This window comes from Hypomesus nipponensis, chromosome 15, assembly GCF_054491055.1.
Source record: "Hypomesus nipponensis isolate SF chromosome 15, ASM5449105v1, whole genome shotgun sequence".
NCBI classification, from domain to species: domain Eukaryota; kingdom Metazoa; phylum Chordata; class Actinopteri; order Osmeriformes; family Osmeridae; genus Hypomesus; species Hypomesus nipponensis.
This window is the reverse complement of record NC_140375.1, coordinates 2,811,968-2,836,805: the sequence shown is the minus strand read 5'-3', so window position 1 is coordinate 2,836,805 and position 24,838 is coordinate 2,811,968. Positions and strand designations below refer to the sequence as shown.

General features: G+C 41.6%; 1 protein-coding gene across 2 annotated transcripts; it reads right to left on the bottom strand.

Moving 5' to 3' along the window:
* Positions 1-463: 463 nt before the first annotated feature.
* st3gal4 (ST3 beta-galactoside alpha-2,3-sialyltransferase 4) lies at positions 464-24,139 on the bottom strand. Of its 2 annotated transcripts, none has more exons than XM_084674351.1 (11): positions 23,950-24,139; positions 17,931-18,002; positions 16,317-16,386; positions 15,926-16,018; positions 12,235-12,332; positions 11,458-11,521; positions 10,990-11,085; positions 7,924-8,113; positions 7,436-7,573; positions 837-986; positions 464-701 (listed from the first exon to the last, which is right to left on the bottom strand). In XM_084674351.1, exons 2-11 carry the CDS (start codon positions 17,965-17,967, stop codon positions 612-614), a joined length of 1,026 nt encoding a protein of 341 aa, XP_084530477.1. In that variant the 5' UTR covers positions 17,968-18,002; positions 23,950-24,139; the 3' UTR covers positions 464-611. The 2 variants fall into 2 exon arrangements, with proteins under 2 accessions (XP_084530477.1, XP_084530476.1); XM_084674350.1 differs by having other exon boundaries at positions 837-989; positions 23,950-24,125.
* Between the last annotated feature and the right edge of the window lie 699 nt (positions 24,140-24,838).

Sequence of the window (24,838 nt, the reverse complement as noted above, 5' to 3'; positions counted from 1 at the left end):
TGGAGAGCACACCACTTACTATTCTCTGATCTTCTAAGGAAAAATAAATGCCCACTGTCCTAATTAGGCTGAGTGTCGACTCGGCAGTACCTCTGTGGCCAGCCACTTGCAGCGTGTGTATGAAATGCCACAGGCAGAACTCCATTTGTCAACACTAATAACACAAACCCTTCTTTTAAGAGAAGTAAAACCATAATTAGCATCTGTCGCTAGCAGGGATATACAGTCACTCTAAATGTGGGGCATCTCATTGTCTTCTGGGGCTCCAGATATTCGTGTCTTTAGCACTGTCAGTTGACTTTGTGCCAGTGCTATTGTTGGAATTGCCCCAAGTTTTGCCCACATCACCTTTGCCATGTCACCGATGGGCCTTCTGCACCATCTACAGGCCAAGGATGGATAACACAACTGAATTATGAAAGAAAATCATGATTAAAGGTCAAATGAAATTGAATAAGTCATCTTGGATATAATTGCATTTCCTTTTAATAAAAAGTAATTACATACTGTACAATAAAATATCCAGTGGTATCATTCTGATAAGAGCATTTAAAAAATTAAATTAAAATCATGAAACTTTTTTGCAATTAGTTTATTTGTAATCTTTTAAGTCATGAGTGAGCGTGTAAGTACACAATCGCCCCCGAGTCCTCGAGTCTTCTTAAGGCTTCTGCTTCGTTGTTGACGTCATGATAGGAATTCTGGAGAGAAAATAACATTTGCTGAGCAAACAGGTTGGAATGTCTTCAAAAGAAAGTCTGGATTTGCCATTTTACTGAATTTGTTGCAAATGGATGGATTTATCATCAAATATACTGCTTCCCAATCCAACTCACCTTCATAGATTTCATGGTGTCGTATCCATAGTAATGTATTGGATGTTTCTGGTTTTTGGCGACAGGGTATCCAAACCCTGCTATGTGAACCACATCACAGTAGTTAAGGGCCACAAACACTGCAATGATCCCCGTGGTAGGATGGACTAGCTTCTGTGGAAACCCAAAACACTGATTAATAAATACAAAATATATGTACTGTATAATAATAATAAAAGTGTAAATTGCTTTCAACCACTAGGGGGAGTAAATTCATTTTACAGTTTTTCTGAATTGCTAAAACACTAAAACCCATTGGCTGAACAAAGTTATCAGTTGCCTAAACTCATGTATCTAATTGTGCAGTCTGTTGTCTATACCTTAAACCATTTCACATGGTAAAACACAATTTGCAAATCTCACATAGACTTTTCAGCAAAACTCTAAACACATTCTCAAAACACATTCTGCACTCTAATGGACATGTCATCCATACTGGTAAACACAAATGGCAACAATCAAACACAAATAGAAAGAAACATTTCATTGACTAAACACAACCACTCAAAATTGATTTAACTTGTTTTTAAATGGTGTGACACAACCAATATAAGCCAGTTCAGAGAGCAAACAGGTTGTTGAAGGTGGGAAAATATTCCTTGTGATGTCAATGACCCTGACCCAGCCCAAAGACAAGAAGAAGCACATTGATCACATGTTTACTCCTTTGATTTTTGTCCCTTTTACTGTATAGTATTGTATACTGTAGTACAGTGCATTGTAGGCTCTATACTGTACAATCACGTAACAAATGGTATGGCCCTGAACATTGCACTTTCCATTTGTTACCGTAACAGTACTGAATGCTCAATAGATTTAGACTGGTTGCAGGTTTACATCAACAAAGAACAAGAGTGAGTTGTGGGTAGTGAGATGCAGGGTATAGTACTCTGATATATCGGCCGATATATAGAAAATTACAGTAATGAAATAAAAAATCCAGAAACGCGTAACAAAACAAACAGATTTCCCTACATTCTGCCCCACTCGTGTTGCCAACAGGGACGTTGTAGAGTGCCCTTTGGTGACAAACTATGCAAGGCTAGTATAGTACTGTATAAGGGTACAAGGAGGAGAAAGAACAAGAACAATTGCAAAGAGCAAAGCAGAGTAGTAATTTCTGATAAATCTTGAGCTACTATGATAGAACATGTTTTTGTTCATAAAAAGACAATGACGAGTAAATATGAAATTAGTTTTGAGATTATGTAAAAATGTACTTCTCCTTAAGAACTATATGTTTTGAACAATGTGTTTTCAATTTTTTGGTGTATTGTTTACTGACTGCTTGATAGTGTATATCATTTTGATCACTTTGTTTATGATTTGAGAGCAGTGTTTGATTTTAAGCACAGGTAAATCTGTTTTGAGGTGAAAGTTTGATTTTGAGGACAGGTAAAACTGTTTTGAGGCGAAAGTTTCATTTTGCAAGAATATTCAGAGGTTTTGTAAATAGTGCTTGAAGATGAGGTTTTGTGTTTACAGTTTTGAGAAAATGGGTGACTGTTTCAAGAATGTGTTTTAGCAATTGTGAAAAACTAATTACATTGAATCAAACCCTTTTCAGAGAAAACCTTTTGCAGGATAATGCTTCACATAAGACATTTCTTCACAGACATTGCTTAATATCTCAGGGTAATCACACTATAGTGTGGCATTGTTCGAGAAATATGTCATGTTAACATCAAACTGCAGCATGTTCTTCATCCTACGTGACATACGTTTTAGTCCCAGACTCTGGTAATGATGATGAAAATGTTCAAGTAGAAGAGACAAAGGAATTTTCCCTGGGAGATAAAAGCATGTATCCATGTATCCACCTCCTTCCTAAACAGTAGGGTTAACTTTCCTTGCTGTATCTGCCCTGTATCTTCTCATCTATTGTTTACCGTGCTCCTTTAATGTGAATTACGCATGTCACCAAAACGTGTTAACACTGTTTATTTTGTTAAGCAAATATGTTCGCAAAGTAAGATTTTTGCTGTTGATGTTCATTTTGCGACACTGGAAAAGGTTCATTGTTTGTTGGCTCCCTATCTTGATCTTGAGATCCTTGATCCTTGTTTGATGCTGGCTGTTTGTAATGGACAGACGTGGTCGTTACAAGGTGATGTTTGGCCTGGTTAAAGTCTAAAGGACAGAGAACCTTGAGAACAGAGCCAAGCTCTCCAGCCACTCTGGTTGTGCAGTGCATCCGGAAAGTATTCACAGCGCTTCACTTTTTCCACATGTTGATATGTTAAAGTCATATTCCAAAATGGATTACATTCATTCAAATGAATTCATTTTCAAATAAAAATTCACATGTACAAAAGTATTCACCGCCTTTGCCAAGACACTCAAATTTGAGCTTAGGAACATCCTATTTCCACTGATCATCCTTGAGATGTTTCTACAACTTGACTGGAGTCCACTTGACTGGAGTCAGGTGCCACTTGACTGGAGCCCACCTGTTGTAAATTCAGTTGATTGTACATGATTTGGAAAGGCACACACACTTGTCTATATAAGGTCCCCCAGTCAACAGTGCAAGACAGAGCACAAAACTAGCCATAAAGTCCAAGGAATTGTCTGTAGACCTCTGAGACAGGATTGTATCGAGGCACAGATCTGGGGAAGGGTACAGAAAAATGTCTGCAGCACTGAAGGTCCCAATGAGCACAGTGTCTCCATCATCCGTAAATGGAACCACCAGGACTTTTCCTAGAGTTGGCCACCTGGCCAAACTGAGCAATCGGGGGAGAAGCGTCTTAGTCAGGGAAGTGACTAAGAACCTGATGGTCACTAGAGCTCCAGCATTGCCCTGTGAAGAGAGAACCTTCCAGAAGGATAACCATTTCTGCAGCACTAGACCAATCAGGCCTGTATGGTAGTGGCCAGACAGAATCCACTTATCAGTAAAAGGCACATGACAGCCCTGGGAACTGGGAAACTTGTCGAGGGAAAGATGAATGCAGCCATGTACAGAGACATTCTTGATGATAACCTGCTCCAGAGCGCTCTGGACCTCAGACTGGGGCTCATCTTCCAACTGGATGACCTTAAGCACTTAGGATTATGATTTCCTGTGTATAATTAACTCACGACTCACTCATTTGAGTGTGCTTTTGATAAGAGTAGATTGTGTCTATTTGTCGGGGTTGATAGATGTTTGGGGTCAGGAGAAAGTTCGGTGTAAACGTCTTTTGTGATGACAATGGGGAAAGCTCCACCTATGATCTCTCTCTGCCCTGAGAGTGGTCAGGAGCGGTCAGTCTTTCTCCAAGACTTGTAACATCATTACTGCCTGACTGTCACTATCTATGTTTACATTCTTGTGCGGAGAGAGACATGATTGAGACCTAAGCCTGGTGTCTGCAGTTTGATAATACTTACTAAAATCCAGAACTCACCCTATGTTCACTAACCCTATGTTAGTGAACATAGTCACTAACCCTATGTTAGTGAACATAGTCACTAACCCTATGTTAGTGAACATAGTCACTAACCCTATGTTAGTGAACATAGTCACTAACCCTATGTTAGTGAACATAGTCACTAACCCTATGTTAGTGAACATAGTCACTAACCCTATGTTAGTGAACATAGTCACTAACCCTATGTTAGTGAACATAGTCACTAACCCTATGTTAGTGAACATAGTCACTAACCCTATGTTAGTGAACATAGTCACTAACCCTATGTTAGTGAACATAGTCACTAACCCTATGTTAGTGAACATAGTCACTAACCCTATGTTAGTGAACATAGTCACTAACCCTATGTTAGTGAACATAGTCACTAACCCTATGTTAGTGAACATAGTCACTAACCCTATGTTAGTGAACATAGTCACTAACCCTATGTTAGTGAACATAGTCACTAACCCTATGTTAGTGAACATAGTCACTAACCCTATGTTAGCGAACATAGTCACTAACCCTATGTTAGCGAACATAGTCACTAACCCTATGTTAGCGAACATAGTCACTAACCCTATGTTAGCGAACATAGTCACTAACCCTATGTTAGCGAACATAGTCACTAACCCTATGTTAGCGAACATAGTCACTAACCCTATGTTAGCGAACATAGTCACTAACCCTATGTTAGCGAACATAGTCACTAACCCTATGTTAGTGAACATAGTCACTAACCCTATGTTAGTGAACATAGTCACTAACCCTATGTTTACCCTTAGTCAAACTTTCTTAATCAGCACACAGCCAAGATAAATGGGTGTCAAGTGAGTGATCAAGCCAGAGCTCAGACTTCAACCTAATTGAACATCTCTGGAGAGATCTGAAAACTGTGCACCAATGTTCCTCATCCAACCTGATGGAGCTTGAGAGGTCCTGCAAAGATGAATGGGAGAAACTTACCAAAAATAGGTGTGCCAAGCTTGTAGCATCATACTCAAGACTTGAGGCTGTAATTGCTGCCAAAGGTGCTTCAACAAAATATTGAGCAAAGGCTGTGAATACTTATGCACATGTCATATTTTCGTTCTTAATTTTTGCAGATCTATTAAAAAATATACAACTTTTTTCACTTTGTCTTTATGGGGTATTGTGTGTAGAATTTTTAGGGGGAAAAAAAGGAATTGAATCCATTTTGGAATAAGGCTGTAATATGAAATGTGGAAATAGTGAAGAGCTGAGAATACTTTCCGGATGCACTGTATTCCATGTTCAGAGCTTCTAGGCTACACACAGACATCTCCCAGCTCGTGGCGAACGGGTTATAAATTCAGACATTGCACCATATTACGTTCTCGTACTAGGGAATCAAATTGAGGTCTCTTGCACCAAAGTCGGCTAAGCTAAAGTCCCGGTTTCAGCCTTGGAAGCCCCAGGTCCTCAGACAGGGCTACTTGTTACCAAACCAAAGAACCTCTGCAAAAGCAAAGACCTTAAAAAACTCTCTCCTCTCTCCTCCACTTGAGAACATTCCTCTAAATCAACTTGCTAATGCACTTAGCGCTAGTGTCTTATTTCGGAGGCGGGGGGTGCTGGTTAGGCTAGGCTGAAGTCCAGCTGACATTCTCTGTAATTCAGTCTCTTGTGTTCCTGTCGTGGTTGTGCATAGTTTGGACACGGTCCTGTGGAGCCTTCGTGAGAGGGCCCGAGGGCTGATACTATCTCTGCTGCTCACCACACCCCACTGCTTGCTGGGAGCTTTGTATGGTGGCAAGGCAGGGACATAAAGTAGGTTTGCACTCTTTAGTCAACCTCTCTCTATTGTGCCTACGGGCAACCCACCTTTGCCCCTTCACAGTCTGGGGAGAGGGCAGAGGGGTGTGCTCCAACACTGGCGTTTACTGGAAAAAGTCCAAAGGGAGGAGGGCTGCGCTCTGGGCCTCTCGAACTCCTGTTGGCAGCTGGCTGACAGGGCACACCCAGAGAGGCCACGGCAGACAGGAGGGACAGACGGAAAGAGGCCAGACAGTGGAGTGATTAGATAAGAGACCAGGGGAAAGAGGAGCTGGGTTCTTGGGGCCGTCGGTGCAACTGGTGTTGTCTCTGTTCCTGCTCCAGGCAGCGCAGTCAACAGCCTCTAACCCCTCCAGCGCTCAGCTCATCTGGTGCCTGGGGTCCTTGCAGATGGACTGAGACTCTGTATTAGCTGCCCTGCTGACTGCTCACAGGACATTCCGCCTTCCCACTGTTCCCCCTCCACACAGGCATTGGTCAGTTGTGTTTGTGTTGTAGTTGGATGGGTCTACACCCTTGCTCTAAAGCGCTCACAGGGGGGATGGACAAGCAAAACAAAACCTGGCAACGTTGCAGGTCCGAAAACTTCTCCACCACGCACCAAACAAGCCCACTTGGCAGATGTTGGACCTCTTGCCAATGAAAACATCATTCCAAATGAGTTGTAGTTCAAGGCAATGTATCATCCTATTTCAAAATCGAAATCCCTTTGCCAAGCAGGGAATTGTGGTCCAATTTGTAAAAAGAGAACAGACCAATGACACACTTAACATGCCATGCAGCATCAATCTCTATTCCGCAATCATAGCTCGTTTCGATTGTAATATTTCTTTTGATTTGTCTGGATTTTCTTATTTTTCTTCCTTTCTTTGGCCAGACTTTTGTATTGTGGAGAAACAATGAAGGAAGGAGAAGGAAGGAAAAGGGCTGACCTGTTGCACAACAGCAGCTGCTTTAAATGTATCCGCTCAACTGGCCGATATCCAAAAAGCAATTATTTCTTTGGGATGTGTTCTGCAGTGCCAAATATACAAAGAGTTTATCTGACGAGGAGTTGTCCGAGAAGCCCTTGAACTTTTACGGCAACACAACCGTTAAACTCAAACTCCTCACTCTACCCACTGTAGTGGGAAATGGTCCTTCTATTACACAGAGTCAGTAGAAGCTTGGGAAGGGCATGATCTAGGGCTGACTTAGCCATGTTTGGCTTCTAGGTTTACTTGGAACAGAATAAGAAAGAGGATAGATTTAATCAGGATTGGTATTAGTAGGATCCACTCACTGAACCCAAATTACTGATCGGCAATTTAGGGACAAAGGACGGACAGAAAGACGGGAGTAAGCCACCTGTCCACCAGTCGGCTTCACCTGTTTGTTTTTGGGGTTAAGTGGGATCTGGAGCAGGGTGTTTGATGTCTCTAGCAGGAAGTGAGGGTCCAGCACCCGGATATGACTGGTACTGCCCAGCCAGATTTGTGGAGGGGGCTTCCAGAAGCCTTTCCTCACCTTAAACAAACAGACACAAAGTTTTAATTAAGTGCACACACACACACACACAGTCAGACACAGGGGCTATGTCCACACAGCTACAGCTTTAGTTGAACCTCCTGTACCCTGGTTTCTCAGGGTAACCAACTCAGTGTGAAAATGTGGGAGTAATGACCCATCTCCGATTAGCCCTGCAACTGCCCTTGAGCTAGGAGGGATCATTTTGGGCTGTGGAAACTACATATGATTAGTTGTTTGGCAACGCTGCCTGCAAAAGCAGCTTTTCACTGCATGGATGGATGTTAAGTACTGTTAAGTGGAGGCAGTTTAAAATGGAGGTTTGTGTGTCGGCTCCCACATCCCCGTACCCTCTTCTCGTCGTAGAGGATCTCTTTGAGCCAGCGGAGGTCCTGCTGTTTGAAAGGGATGAGGACCATGAGGGTGTCTGGCTCATTATGCAGCCCAGGGTTGTAGGAGGCTGACTCAGGGTAGAAGAGGCGCATGGTGGTCTTGTTGCCCACGTCGTCTTCATAGCCCCTCACGGGCGCGTCGTTCAGACTGTTGATGGACAGAAAAATGCATTTCAGGAGCGTTTTTTACTTAACTAGTCAAAATTGTGGTATTACTTAATATGGTATTACTCAGGTAAAAAAAAACTGGTTTTGATATTACTGCTTTATGATTGAGCATGGCTATTTCTTAAATAAAAAAAATATATATCTGGAAACACTCCAAAGTTACTGCAGTTGTTTGTAATGGTGCTGATTAAAGTATAAACAGCAATTCTCTCAAGATTACAAACAGTAGGCTAGATTACAGTGTTAAAGATTTGAAACTGGATGTAAGCGTATAATGAAGATTTGTATCACTTTATTTTTCACTTGCAACTCTATTCAGCTCCCACTTTATGACCCTAATTAGGATTCCTCTGGTAGGGGGCGCCACAGGTCACACCCAAAAGTCAAATTTTCAAATGGGTGGCATTTCCACCCCATTGCTCCAATTCTTCTGAAACTTGGTGTGCAAGCCTCATTTTTCATGAGGAACAAAAAAGGCTCACGGACCCATAAGGTCCACCATGATGGATTTTCCTGTACAGTGATCATTTGGGAAAACCTTCAAAATTCCTCTTCTCTTGAACCAAAGGTCTAATTGACTTGACATTTTGTACAGAGATGCATCATTGACGTATTTTAAAATGTTACTTAAGGCAATTGAATCAAATACATAATGGCTGAAAGGGGTGTATTTATGTAAATGTACACATTGCTTCAATATGTTTGCGTCACTAAATCAAATGTCCTTTTGAATGATGGTTTTCAAACCTAATAGGCTTTAAGGTGATATCACTCTGACGTACCGTAAACAATTTCACCTTGCTATGTCAAAATATGATTGAATTAGAGCCGTTTCAACTTTCGCTTACCACAGGAGAAACAGCTTACTTTTTTTATACAGTAACTGAACAAACTGACAATATTCAACACTGAGATTAGCACACTGGGCTGGGACGGCGAACCTGCAAAGTATAAGGTCGTAGGTTAGAATCCAGCCACAATCGTTTAGCCCGTCTTAAATTTGAATATATGTTTAGTAAAACAGGATGACATCGTTCTGAAGTACCATGCGCAATATCACCTTGATATGTCAAAAGATCATTGAATTACAGCTGTTTAAACTTGGGCCGAATCAAACAATCCGTGCTACAGGAGAAACATCTTCCTTTTTTGCAACAGTAACTGACCACATATTCTCATCCTTGAGGGTAGCTCAATGGGTTGAAACGTTGTACTGCAAAGCCTGAGGTCACAGGTTTGAATCCAGGCAGTTTTTTGGCCTGTCATCATTTTTGATTACTTGTTTAGTTAAACAGGCAGACATCCTTCTGAAATACCATGCACAATTTCATGCAATTTCACCTTGAAATGTCAACCGTTTCTTAACCTTTGTCCCAAAGCTGACCAAAAACTAATACTCATATCACGCAGTCGGAGCACAGCTAGATAATCAGCGTCAGCACCCTTGGGCACCCAGCATGCAGTGCGACATGTCAATAAACGCAAAGACTTGTGGAAAATAGTTTGGTTACAAAAGCCGTTCCAGGGATTTCAATTGTTGTGTTCGTTCAGCTAGATGTTTGTAATGTTATTGTTGGTTAGTTAATATAATTTTGTTGGTCACCCTGATTGTGCATGTTGTGTAGTTTAATCTGACCAGAGAGTCGGCTGCTGTCCTGTCACATGCAATTCTCGCAAGGAGTTGAATATGAGCTCTGCTGTAGCCCAGTTGCCCACATGACTACTGTTAGTTGTGCATTGACTGGAAAGAGATCAACTCAAGAAGACTTTCAATATCATATGGAAAGTTAATTATCAAGACTTAATAATCATAAAATCTCAACGGTTGGTGTGTAGCAGAGAGGCTAGAGACACCGACTTGTAACCTTATGCTCAGGAGTTCAAATCCTTGTTCAGCCTATTGTTGTTGGCCAAACATGAAGCAGTTTTGCTCTCTTGTTGTCCAAGTCTCGATCTTCTACAGTGTAAATGTTTATAATATTTTGCGGAGGAACCCGCATCGCTGATTGCAGCTATATTCAACCTTTAAACTTTTGCTTTTTAACACTTGCTTTTCCACCTGCTACAATTCACAATTGAACAGTTTATATACAGTTTGCACACCAAACCACCAAATTTTAAATGAGTAAAACACTTCAAAATGATTTGCAAAAGCTGTGTTTGGGATTTATGCTTTCTAATACAGGCTTGGTCCAATTTTGTCTTGTTTTTCAGAAACCAAAGCCAAACAGTCGTGTTAATTAAACCCTTTCAATAACCTCAGTGTCAATTACCTCTTTTTCCTCTCAGAGATAGTGAGATTAGCTTCTGGGGCACACGAACATTCACAAGGGGCTGATGGGAAAAATGCATTCTGTATGGAACCAGGCCAAAGCCCTGACTGTTTATAAGAGGCTTATAAAAACTCAAAGTGCACACATTAATTCCAAGGCTATAAATCAGATTTGGCGCGGGGTGAGGCAAGTGTTTCTATCCTGGGGGAAACAAAGTCTTCCCATGGGTCAACTACATGTGACCTAATAGTTTGCCAATTGACGGGTTGGGCACAATGCAGTGGTCATTGGTCTGATGGCCATTAGAGCAAATATCATTGACCATGTTGTTCTTTCACAGACAATGACAATAAGCAAATCTGATATCAATGGAACATATTCCATAATAGCATTTCTAAAACATGTAAACAGACACTGGGCTTACGTAGGACCTTTCGAATGGATGTAACAGGAATAAAATATATTAACACATTTGGACAAACATGGAGGTGCGGGGTAATGTTACAATAAGAATAAAGACCTATTGGAAAGTAAGTGTGGTTGGAACTTGCTACAGAAAATGCTAAAACAAATGCACTCTTACCGGATCACCACATCATACTTGTTGATGACGCCACCCAGGGAACTGTTTTTGATGGCATATCCGTTTCCTATTACCACACAGGTTCTGCACTCAAGACTGAGGGCATAGAACAAAAAAAGCAACAGTAAAAGAACGTCCATTTGTTCCTTCTGGAATTCATACTGTGCTTTGAAAGAAATGCGTATTTAAACAGAAGGCTGGACACAATGGGAGGAAGCACATACTGTACAGTATCGCAAGACTGCTGTCTAAAGTGATAAGCTATTTCAGAAATAGCCATACCTCTTTCAGGGTCAGCTAAATCCTTTTAAACATGGTAATATTATTATCAGCATCTGTTTCACAGTACTACTGTTTCATAAGCATACAGAACAAATCAATAATTTCCCCCTCTCCTTTTATTGGTCTGTCGTTTAAGTCATGGTCTTAGCACTCATCTTATGTTGGCCAAAGGAGATTCACACTTACTTTTCTATGTTGGCTGGCATTTTGTAGTTGGCAACAACAGCTAAAACTTTCAGCAGAAGCAGCTCTGGAAAAAGGGGTAATTTAAAGAAATTAAAGAACCTGTACAAAATGTGCCAATTAAGAGAGTGTTCTACATTGACTCTGCACCATAGGGGATTCTAGGTTTTAAAACTGGGGGCGCAAAGGGTCGTTTTTTTGGGGGGGGTTTACAAAAAATGCACAACATTTATACTATATCTTAAAATTAATCATTAAAGTACAACAAAACATTATAGAACAAAACTGACATCACTTAAAATGTTTTAATTAACAATTGGGTTTTTTTTCTTCATAAATTTTAAAATGTAAATGTTTTTATCTTAAAAGTGCATTTGCAACAACTGCGCCCTCTGAAAAATTGCCTATGCTCTGCATTATTTGTACAATGATTTGGATAAAAACATCTGCTAATACATTGGAATGTGAATGTATTTGGTTTTCTTTGTAGTTTTGATACTACTGTAGTCTGAAACAACAGTCCTCAAATGACATAATTCCATTATTATTTCAAGAAGAGACTACCATCTGAATTAGTTAACATGTGCATACAGAATGCAGATCTAAGGCTTGTGAAAGGCAAATTATGCGTGTTTGTATCATAAAAATATATTGGGGTTGTTTTACTACTTTGAGTCGGGGACAGGCGACAGTCTTGCTTAAACAGGCTCTGGTGTAAAGCCAGAGCAGAGAAATTTTGAGGGAATAAAAAAAATAAAAAATAAAAATAAAAAAACATACCACTGCCCTTAATACCATAGGGTAAAGTCAATGTTGAAAGATGCTCTTGCCAGAAGAAATCCTCCAGTTTCAAAAACAGTTGTGTTTGTCTGCTAATGCTGTTTTGGGAACATAAAGAAGTGTAATTAGTGAATATATTCCTTCATTGAGTTATGTGTTTGTATGATGTCACACAGTAACAATGCCACTCCACACTTAACTGGGGACTTTTTTACTACTTCGGGAAAAGACAACAATACTCCAGACAGACCCCACTAAGAGAGACCAACATGTCTTCTATTTTCTTTCTTTTTTTTGGTTAAATTCTGAAACGTTATTTTTCTGGAATGGACTCTGGCTATGTTCTACACATTAATATATTTTGACAGGGATTCTTTGAGCCTTTTACAATGCATCTTCAGGTCTCCTAGGTTGGAGACCTAATTAAGAACAAGGCCTTTGTGACTTCCCAGAAGGCTTCATAGAGAATGTTGTGGGCCAAAACTGTATGACGTACCCCATTCTAGGCCTGTATTGATGAATTAGATTGAAAACTACCAAGTGAACGAGTTTATCTTAAATAGCGCCACCAAGCATAAAAAACTAAATAGCACTATTGAGTACACGATCATGTAATAAAAATGATCGTGATCAGAGGTTAGAACGAGAACATTACATATTTGAGTAAGGGACAAATGAGCCTAAGACCATGGCTCTTTCGGAGCTCCGAACTTGCTCCGAACATGTCAGGCTTACCTATTCGGACAGGCACAACACGACGACAGAAAGCTAAATTACCCAAAAAAATTGACATGCAAGACTTTGTGTGGTTAGTACTGATAAGGAAGGGTCTTCTGGGGCCGAGGCAAACTGACATACACTGATTAGATCGATAACAGAAAGTTACTCATACAGGAACGTTTGAGAACTTACCCATCACCAGGAACATCACCAAACAGTTCCCAGAGCATGAATCGAACATTCCTGCTTGTGTTATTGTAACAAAGGCACCCAGAATATTTCTACTAGCCGCTGCATAACCCCAAACACAGCTATGGAACTGTATAGTATTCTACCCGCTGCACTACAAGCACTGGACGTCCCAAAGTAGTACAAGCAAGTCCTCATTAGGTCTAGATCAGAATATTTCTCTAAATGTATTAGTAAGAACAAACACAACACAAAGTTCCTATTTGATACTGCTGCAAAACTTACTAAGAAAAGTACACTCTGTGTTAGTTCAGATCTCTCTCCGATTTCTTCTTAGATTTCTTTGACCAAAAAATCTATGCAATAAGGGACAAACTACAGACTAGTCCTGGAGGAGTGGCCAGCAACACTGAATTTGACTATATACCCAGCATGCTGCATGTTGAGGCTCTCACTCACTTTAACCCTATTTCTATGGAAGCGTTCATCGAGCTGGTAGATTCCTCGAAACCCATTAGCTGCCTTCTCGATCCCCTCCCTGCCAAACTTTGTAGGGAACTTTGTAGGGAATCTATTGTAACTGGACACGTCCCTGACGATTTCAAACAAGCTATTATTAAGCCCTGTCTTAAAAGAACGAACCTGCATCCAGGTTGTCTTAGGAACTACAGGCCAATTTCAAATTTGCCATTCCTCTCCCAAAAAATTTAAAAAGCTATGGCAACAGCTCACCAAGCACCTCTCCTCAAATCAGATTTATGAAGCTCTCCAGTCTGGATTTCGTCTTCACCACAGCACTAAAACTGCTTTAGCTAAGGTAGTCAATTATCTATTATTAGCCTCTGACGCGGGCTCTATTTCTGTTCTGGTTCTTCTAGACCTAAGTGCAGCATTTGACACTGTGGATCATGAGATTCTCCTGGAACGCATGGAGAACTATGTTCGGATTTCTGGTACTTCACTTCAGTGGTTTAGATCCTATCTATCTGATAGATCACAATATGTCCACTATGATGGTTGCTAATCCAGGAGCCCCACTGTAAAATACGGAGTACCACAGGGTTCAATTCTAGGCCCTCTTATTTTCACTCTATATGTTGCCTTTAGGAAACATAATTAGAAGCTCTGGGGTAAATTTTCACTGTTATGCAGATGATACTCAGCTATACATGTCCATAAAGCCTGGAGAATTTCCACATGCTATGGAAAAAATTGTTTCTGGGTTGAGAACTTGGATGACAGCAAATTTCCTTCTTCTTAATTTGGATAAAACCGAGGTTCAAATTTTCGGCCCTAAAAAAAAATAATTTATCCAATCAGATCTTAGACTTAGACGGCGTCAGAATATCTAAAAAATGTAGGAGTCACATTGGACCCAGACCTTTGGTTTGAGTACCATATTAAACAAACCACCAGAACCGCATTTTTCCATCTACGTAATACTGCCAATATACGAAAATTCCTCTCAAAGGATGATGCTGAAAAACGAATACATGCTTTTGTTACGTCCCCATTGGACTACTGCAATGTGTTGTTCTCTGGCCTCCCAATTACCTACTTTAAAATTTACAACGGGTACAAAATGCTGCTGCTAGACTATTGACAAAAACAGGAAAGTTTGATCATGAAACATCTACTCTTATCTCTTTACACTTTTTCTAATCCCTGCTCTCCTCTCTCTGTCCCCCCCACACGTTCCCTGTGGTGTGGGGGGTTTGAGCTGTCAGGACCTGCCTGGTCGTCGGTCTACCAACGCTGGACCAGGTCGTCGACCGGAACCCAGTCTCCATGACGGCCAACAGCGAGTTTCCCGGTCCCATCCAACGTCTATAAAGCCGAACAATGGATTTTGGTGTTTCAAAACCCATTGACATTGTATGACTATGTTTAGCTTGTGTTCTGCTCCTCTCTCTTACCAACCGTCTCTGGAGGAGGGGATCCCTCTCTGAATTGCTCCTCCCAAGGTTTCTTCCAATTTTTCTCCTGTTGGGAGTTTTTCTGGGAGTTTTTCCTTGTCTTCCTTGAGGGTTTAGGTTGGTTGAGGGGCAGTTCTATGGGCGTATGTGAAGCCCTCTGTGACATGCTTGCGTGTAAAAAGGGCTATACAAATAAATGTGATTTGATTTGAACAAATCAATCGATCTGCATGAGCAGTTTTGAGTGTCAGCTCTGAAAGTGTACATATGGTACATGACTGGCCTTGAGTCCACAAGTGTTAAACTTCTTGTATTTAAAATACATTTTTAACAGGTCACAAAACATAACTGCAAGACATACGGCAACCCGAACTAAAAGAGGTTGAAGTGCAAGGTAAAACAAAGAACTTAATGTTCAAGAGTGTTTTCTCATGTACTATATTCGAAGGAATACAAGTGTACTTAGAGCACAGATAGGGTTGGTCCTTTTAGCTCTTTATCCATCCTTTTCCCCTTACTAAAGCAGAATGTTCCAGAAGAATCTCCAAAACCCATGTACTTTAATGGGTTATGGGTGGAAGTTTTTTTTTTTTTTTTTTCTCATTACAATGAAGTATTTTACTGATGACGGGCGCAAAAAGAGCTATAAGAAATTCAGTGGAGGCTGGCATCTCAAATTCCAGTAAAAACTTTGGCACAGTGAGTTCCTTCTCAAACCCCAGGCCCCCTCAAACCCCAGAACCCCCCTCCCCCACACACACGCCCTAACACACACAGACACACACACACACACAACCCTCCATCATCTACACGCACACAAACACACGACCCTCCATCGTTCTAAAAGACAGACATCAATTACTCACTTAAAGTTAAGGCTCTCCCACTTCTTCTGTGACAGCCAGCCACCACACAGGGCCTTGCTCGGAGTAGGAGTCTTGCTGGTGCCTCCATAGCAGCTGAAAGACGGGGGCACAGAAAAATACACTTCAGACAGGAACAGACTATAATTCCTAAAAACCTTCCTGTGCCACGGCCAGATGAGTGTAGTTCCAAAACCCTCACAGAAGTAAAATATGTGTTTCTGTCTCTAGGTATGAAATGGTTCGTTACTGATCTCGTCAAACATAAATCAAATTCAAATTGAATCTTGTGTGGGTAGGTTTTCCTCCTCAGGATATAGAGGAGGGGTGGGGGGCAGTTCAAGGACAGGGTGGTGGTGGTGGGGCGTTGTGTACGAGGTGCATACCTCCATACCTCTGAAAGACATAGGAGCAGTAGTAGGAGACGAAGAAGAGGACCACAGGGAGCAGTCTAAGGCACCATGCTGGAGGGAGACAGACAGACAGACAGACATAAGGTGTGATTTTACTTTGCCTCAGAACATTCCAGGTTGACTATATAAACTGTACAGCTGATCAGCCAGCCCCACATCTCCACCCAGAAGCGGATATGCACTTCCTGTCTTGGTTCAATCCCAGGGTACTTTCAGTTTCTATAGTTGAATTTTAGCGTCTATGCAAAACTGATGCATTATCATATCTCATGTTAGTCTTGTGTCTTTGTCTAACTCTCAAATACAGCAAGGTTGGAAGAACAATATACCCTTCACTACCTATACTGTAGTTTGAGTTCTATTTTGTGTTTCACAAATACAAAAAGTTACCTTGAAACCAAACTGGTCAAGCTAAACTAAACATGGACTGGATCGCTCTCTGGCACTTACATTAACAGAGCCAGAGCAAAACTGACGAGCCACTGACCCCGCCTTGCCTCCTCCCATAAATGAATATGCACATGCACTAAAATTATAGGGTTGAAATAGGTTTTATGTGCATTTAGGGTTCGTATAGTGTATTATTTATTGTTATCTGTAACTTAGGAAGTTTTAGTATTAGGGTTAGTATAGTCAAATATTTATTGCTATCTGTATATTTAGGAAGTTTCACTTATTTAAGCTCAGTATAGATGTAAATTATGTTCTGTGTACTTATACGTTACTTTATGCCAGGTGCTTGCGTTATCTTGCCTTAAGAATTTCAGTGCCCAGTCTGACCTTGTGTTGTTCTGTATACCTGACAAATAAAGGACTTGAACTTGCACTCCTGAGGTCATTTCTTTGTCTGAATTACCATTTTTCTTCGAATAAACGCCGCCCTCAAATAAACGCTGCACCAAAAATGAATGTTAAACTCCGCTGCGTTTATTCGAAGAAATACGGTGACTGAGATGGAGGTTCTGACAACCGAGTGTGGAGGCGAGAAAATGTGTCCTGTTTGGCTGCCTGTCATCAGGTTTTAGCGGCCCGCTTGTTCTCACGTCAAGTAAATCTTTATACGTCACAAAGTGTGCGTGAAAACCAGTGTACGCAAGCTTTTTGTGCGTACGCAACGTTTATACACGAGGCCCCTGGTCCTGGTCAATGTCACCGTTAAGGTGACCAGCATATGAAATAGGTTCAAGATCTTGCGAGACCAAGAGCTATGCTCTCATATGATCAGAGCACGTTGAGTAACATCTGGATTATAGATGACATGCAGAGCTTGGAATGTGTCTCATTCTATGTGCAAGGAGAGAGTTCAGCTTATAGAACAAAACACTGCATGTGGTAGGCCACAAGCGCGAGTTCATTACGTGCATCAGTGCCATACGCTATGTTGACAGTTGTCCTACAGGTTGCAGCTGTGAAAGAAGATGAGAAGCTGGTCCTGATGTGCATTCCAAACACAGACTGTTTCTACGACATAGAATTGAACAGGGGCATGGAACACTGGGCTAAAGTGTCCCTTGGTAGGGAGGGTTGAAATAGGTCTGCAGATCGTTTCTCATTTGGACGGATGTGCTTGAGCACCCCGTGGAAAGGGAGCTTACTTTTCGTCGTCTTTAGGGACATCTTCACATGCTCCATCGGCCTATCATCTCTGTGGGACGCATGATGTTATCCTGGGAAGGAGAGAAAGGTCAAGGGCGAGCGGTGGGTGCATTCAGCTATAGAACAGTGTAAGCGCAATCACCCAAAAGCTGATTTAAATTTCCTCATCGCAGATAAATAACCAGGGAGCTGGGTGTAAAATGAAACACCAGGCGGGGGTCTCGGAGGTAGTAGCAGCTAGAGAGAGAGGCAGGTACTGATGGATGGCACAGTCTATCGCCGTCTCGCTACTCACAGGGAAATAAGCTGTGATGGCTGGATTAGTGTTCCATTTCCCAGACAGCAGGGGACAAAAGGAAAACACGTTAGGAAGGACGTTGAGGCAGATGGTGTGAGAGAGGAGAAAGGAGAAGAGCAGGAGGAGATGGAGCTAGACAATAAAACAGAGTGGAGGGTGAAGAGGAGGGATGAGAAAGATAGATGGAGACCGGTGGAGGTCGATGGAGAGAGAAAGAATAAGAGAGAACAGGTTTGGTGGGACGGGACGATTGGTTTAAGAGGATGAACTGGTTGAGGGCCTCAGCCATCATTAGACCATGCAATCCCACATTCTTTTTAGCTTGCTGCAATCTGCTCGTGTAAATTGTGCTTTAGGATGGTAACATTTTGATTACGGCTTAGCTGAGATTATAGTCTATGATGTCATCCACACTAGACGAGCACGTTCACATAGGGTTGATGTTGTCGCCTGTCCATGGATGTAATGTGATGACAATGCTCTATGGTTCTGAACATGAGAAACCGCAGAACAAATTAGCACTGTAGTTAAGAAGACCAACAAAACTCCAGCATTTTTTATGCAAGAAGATACTTGTGCCAACAACAATAAAAAGGATCTGTCATTTAAGTAATCATACATACCCAAACAGGCGTGACAGCAAAGCTACTGTAAGACCACGCAAACATATAACTGTAAACCAACAATGCTTGGTTGGGCTTTCTCTCTCTGGGGAATGCAGCAGATCTGTTTGGGGAAGGTTGTGTGTAACATTTGCATTTCTCCTATGTGTACTGATCTATGCTTGAAAGTGCATTTAGGGTGGAAGAAAACGCTAAAAGTACTACAAATATAGTCACTCGAAAGAGGCTGTGAATTCACATGTACTATAGTCATTGTGTTCACTCAGAAGGTCTATGGAATGAACATTGTGTTCACCAGTGTCTTTCTGTCTGACCTAAGACTATTCCAACATGCACGATGCAGTACATGCTGCCTTTAGTAAAGAGAGTCTTATATGTCAATGAGATGTTTACAGTTGTTGATGGAAGTCTGTGTGTTTGATGGCGGCCATTGTATTGAGTGCATTATACATTGCATTGTACCGAGTAGATCTTTTTTTGTGTGTGACTGTATGTGCCATATGTATGTACCGTATGCATTTACCATGTTAATTGTATTCAAACAGGAGATCTATGCATGTGTCCAAGACAAATTTCCCTTGACAAGTCTATCTCAACAGATTTCATAGCAGGGCGCAATTTCACAGTAACATTTTACAAGATTGCACTGGAGCAGGTACCTTTGCCCTTTTTCATCTCTACTCCTTTAAACAACACGTCAGGTCTCTGGAATATAGATTTATTCCAAGTTTGTAGACTAACTGATTTCTGCAGAAACAAAAGAAGCATAGTTCAGATGGAACACTCAGTTCCCATATAGTTTTGAATGCTACCCTGGGGAGATTGAGGAGAGGCGCTTGTGTCAAAGTTCTGTTGACACTCAAATCCATTTATACAATATAGAAAAAGACTAATTGTTCAAAGACAAAAAATATTTAGCCTAAATTGAAAACTAAACTAAATGTGGCTAACCAACGGGGTCCACGCCATTTGACCTGCTTGATCACATCACTGATCTCATCCATCAAACATTTCAGATGACCCTGGGAAGGTGCATTCATGTTTTTGAATATAACAATTTTTTACATCTATAAACTGTCACCCTAAAATACATGAAGACTGATAGGCTATATTGAGACCGTGGCAAAACTAAAGTCTAACCAACCACTGGTTCCTTTTGGTTAAACTTACTTTAACCAAACTTACGCTGAAGGTATCATAAATATTGCACACATCACACTTAAAGTATTAACAAACAACCCTACCAACAAGTTCCCATTGTGAATCTTATACACATAGCTATGGTTAAATTGTTTACGCTTTGTAGCCTAGGTGACCGATCTGGTTTGGTGGGTCTGACACTGCTTCTGAGGCCAAAAATAAATTCTGTTGCCGTCTTTCCATCTATGGGGCTGTTCCTCCTTAGCCTGGCCCTAACCAGACCCTCGTATATTACATTTGTACAGAGGGTCTGGGATCGCTCCATTGACAAACGTTAACTTCCTTGAAGGCGGGTCCTTTGTTGAAGTTTAAAACTATTGGATCTGCCCAGAGCCACTCTGATTTGCCATAACCAATCGCAAGCGTTCGCCTTAGCCAACTCCTTCACCACTACTGTAACGGAGCTAGCTGCCGTAGCTGGAAAATCAAACTTTTCCCAAACCCCATGGGGGGGAGGGCCACAACATCATGGCCACCAACAAAACTCAGCAAGGATTGTTCTTGCTTCGACTTTATGGATATTCGGCAGCGTTGCCACAACGGACCTAATAGCTTTGCTCACATCTTTCTCCGCCGCCATGACTGAACTACAACTCAAACTAGCGCACAACATCAACAACATTGTTCTCAGCCACTCCCTCTGTTCGCTGATTGGACCTACAAAAAATGTGTTTCTGGAAATCGACTTACAGAGCCTAACTCCCAGACCTACTACTGAAGCGAAATCCAAATTAAGCGGACGTACGTAGGAGGTCAAAGCCAGGCTAGTTCCTCCTGCCCACAGACCATAAACTTTACAAAAGGTGGATCATCATGTTATCGGTGTTTGTTCTGTTACAGTGTAAATTAACATAGCTCAAACAACCTCCAAGGAACACAGGACATCCTTGTTCTAGTTGGTGCAAAGTGGCTATTCATTCAGCCAAAAACTGAATGAAACTATTAGCTAAACTGTCTGACTGTCATTATATGAACTATCACTGACTTAAGGACTGAATGGTCCTTAATCCCACTGTCTGCATCTCTGGTGATAAAATAAAATACTTGCATTTGATTCAAGGAAAAACCTGACTTCCGTTCCTTTTGAAAAGCAACCTTGCTGAAACAGCCTGCTACACCATGCGAAACTAATGCTAAATGAAACATTTGCAACAACCATAATTGAATAATCTACATTTAGTCATTTAGCAGACGCTCTTATCCAGAGCGACTTACAGTAAGTACAGGGACAGTCCCCCTGAGGCAAGTAGGGTGAAGTGCCTTGCCCAAGGACACAACGTCATGTGGCACAGCCGGGAATCGAACTGGCGACCTTCTGATTACTAGCCCGACTCCCTCACCGTTCAGCCACCTGACTCCTACAGTGACATGCATGAGTATATCCATGTAAGGTAAGTGCAGATTTTTTAACAATAGTCCATACCTTTACCACCACTGTGCCCAAGCTTGACTTATTTATTTTTTTACCCCCCCCCCCCCCCTCATTCTAGCCCTATGCAATTTCCATGACACGAAGCATGAGAGGATTTCATTGACTAGGTTCTATAACAAGCTCCACACGGCTCCCAAGAGCAGGAGGCACAGGCCCTGAACAGGGAGGCCTAAATCTGCACCGAGTGACAGCACAATGGCAGTCTGTGTGGCATGCAGAGAGTAGAGGGCCGGGGTGAGGAGTAGAGGTTCAAGTGGTGGGTAGGTGATCCGTTGGTGGTGGCAGTGGTGAAGCTGGCAGAGGTCCAAGTCTTCAGGGTCATGGGGGGAAAGATGTTCAAGTCCGGGTCTGTATCGAGCAGCGTCCTGTACATAATCTAATCGTCAAAGGCCTGGTGTGGAAACCTCACTGAAAAATAGCTTCCACCACGATAAGACATTCCTTTTCTAAACGTATTTTCAAGAACAGACTTCCTGGTAAAGCCCCTTTGTCTTTTCCTGTCATTCAATTATCAAGTGAAAATGTGTTGCTTTCGAGTTTGATATACAAAATGCAATAAATAAATAAATAAACGTTGATGGTTTGAACTGCAAATCACAAAAGTCTTATTAATACATGAGAAATAGACTTGAGTGAAATCTTAGAAAGAGACAGTTTGTCGGCTTAATCCACAAAGTCTTCCACATGACCTTTGTTGTTCTTGGTAAATGCTGGAACGAAAGCTGGTTTTCAAGATACACTACTGCCATTTCTTTCACTTCCCTACCAATCTAGTTCCCTGAAAATGTTGGATATCTGCAACTGCACATTACCCTCCCTCGGAAAACCATTGATGAACACATTTGCCAGGGCAGGCCGGGCTAAAAGGTATAACTATATGATATATACGTGTACTCATTCCAAATGACCTTATGAGATCAAGTATTTGCGAGTAGTCATTTAGCAGTGTGTACAGGGACATTCCCTCCGAGGCAAGTAGGGTGAAGTGCCTTGCCCAAGAACACAACGTCATTTTGCACGATCGGGAATCGAACCAACAACTTTCTGATTAATAGCCCGACTCCCTAACCGCTCAGCCATCTGACCCCCCCCCCCTTTAATGGGGCAGCTGTGGCTCAGGAGGTAGAGCGGTTTGTCCATGTGTCAAAGGGACCACTGAAGCCCAAGTTTCTCCTGATGGGCAAGCCAGCGCCTTCATGGCAGCTCGGCCACCATCAGTGTGTGAATGGATGTGTCACCAACTCTGGGCGAATGAGAGGCAAAAGTGAAACGAGTTTTGAGTACCATACAGGTAAACAACTGGTAAACAGTACCATTCTACTTTTCTATGTCGGCCTCTTCTTTTCTTTAACCACACATCGATCACCAACCCCAGCACGCACCTCCCTGCTAACCCAACACAAGGGCATGAACAAGGATTGGATTGGATAGTTCAAGTAGCCTTGATGCCTCCGACCCCCCCCCCCCCTCCACCATCTTGCATTGTGTTTCATCTAGTGAGGGGATTGACATGCTGCCCTAATCCAGCTGTGAGTATCAGATTAAATAAAACACACTGGCCAGACAGGCAGAGGGCAATTTATGAGGCCCAGAACACAATACAATTAATTGAGCTGGACTGTATCCTTACAATTAACTTCCAATACCACTCATCCTGTTTAAGAGAGGAAACCCCCCTTCCAATGTTAGGAAGAGAACAGCAATTTGTGAATTTATCCAAATCAAAGTATAAACCCATGTTCTAAATACAATTCCCCACTCAAGCAAACATGACTCTCAATACTATCCAGTGTGGTAGGCTAACACAATCATACCAACATAGACAAAATGTTTTTACTGAGTTTACTGCCCTAAAAATGTGTTTATTCTGGAAAAAGGTACCTGGGCTGTCTATAGAAATATGTGTACTTTGAAGTGATGTAATGCATTTTATGTCTTATATTGTAAAAAACCCAATACAAAAAAAATTATATAGCATATTCCATCCACTTCACAATTGGTACAATTGTTCCTGTATCTGCACTCAACTAAAGGCCAACACATTCGCATGATTGATGGCCAAAATAGTTGTGAAACTGAAGCTTTTTCTCAGTTGTAAGTGCTACCATGTAGCTTTGGAGATTTGAGTTTTTTAAAGTCTGTGTTTGGGTCTAGAACCTCAGAGCCTCAACCTGGGAAGGCTCATCGAACTACTCGACTGCAAATATAAAATGAATACACTACTTTATTTTATCAACTAAAACTGTATTCGATCGAACATATACATTCTTGAAAATAATTGCCAAAACAATAAACTGCAACAAAATTTCAAAAGTTTGCTAAATTATACTGCTCTTAACAGGCGTGCGGTGGTCTCACGCCATGGCTCAAGCGCCGTCATTATTTAAAAAATGATAAAACCCATACCTTGATTAGTTGGCACTTTAGAATGTAAAAAAGAGGCTTGGAAAACAAAGCACACCTACCAGATGTCTCAAATGTGTCCAGTTAGAGTGTCCGCGATTCAATATCGACACGAGCAATACAGCACAGTAAATCTACACACAACTTGGTACCGTTAGGTTCAACACTGAACTAGATAGTTAGTGTGGAATAGGCGTCTTCAATAGCTAAGTGGGAGGTCCCCACGCCGTCCAACAACTGATAACGTTTTGATGTCTCATTTCCATAGAGCAAGCAGAATAAGCTATTTCACTTGAAACACATCATGTTTTTACACATTATTAGTACATTATTAGCTATAGCTAAAGACTAACGTTATCTATTCAGACAGTGAACGGTCCATTGGAATGAAATCTGAGCACACCGCGTCCTCTCTCCTAATACATGGACGCATGCGCATGTATGTGTGTGCAAAACGGGCGGGGGGGGGGGGGGGGGGCGATGAAGCAGGCTAAATTATCCATCAATATTATTGGATGAATTATCAGATGCATTTGTTTTCGATTATTATTTAAACATTTCAATCAAGAAATTCAGAAATGTTCTGCAAATTTATACTCTGTAAACAATTCCAAACACATGTATAGCTCAAATTGCAATTTTAAGCAACATTTTCAAAAAACTGTCTTTTATTCTAGAAAAGTCTCCAGTTTTCGTCACGCATACAACTAACACCCCCAGTGGAATTTGTTATGTCTGTTGAACGAGAAGAAGTGGGCTGTTTCTCATAGCTTGTTGTCCTTGAGCTTGCATGAGAAGATATCACTGCTGCGGGGGAGGGGGAGGGGGGGGGCTGCTCTTCACGTCCCCAATTTTGGAACAGAACCAAGAACAAGTGAAGCCCCTGCAGAATGTGCCAACATGCTGACAGCAGAGATAAAACACTCATTAAGTGGTAAATACGAGTTGAAT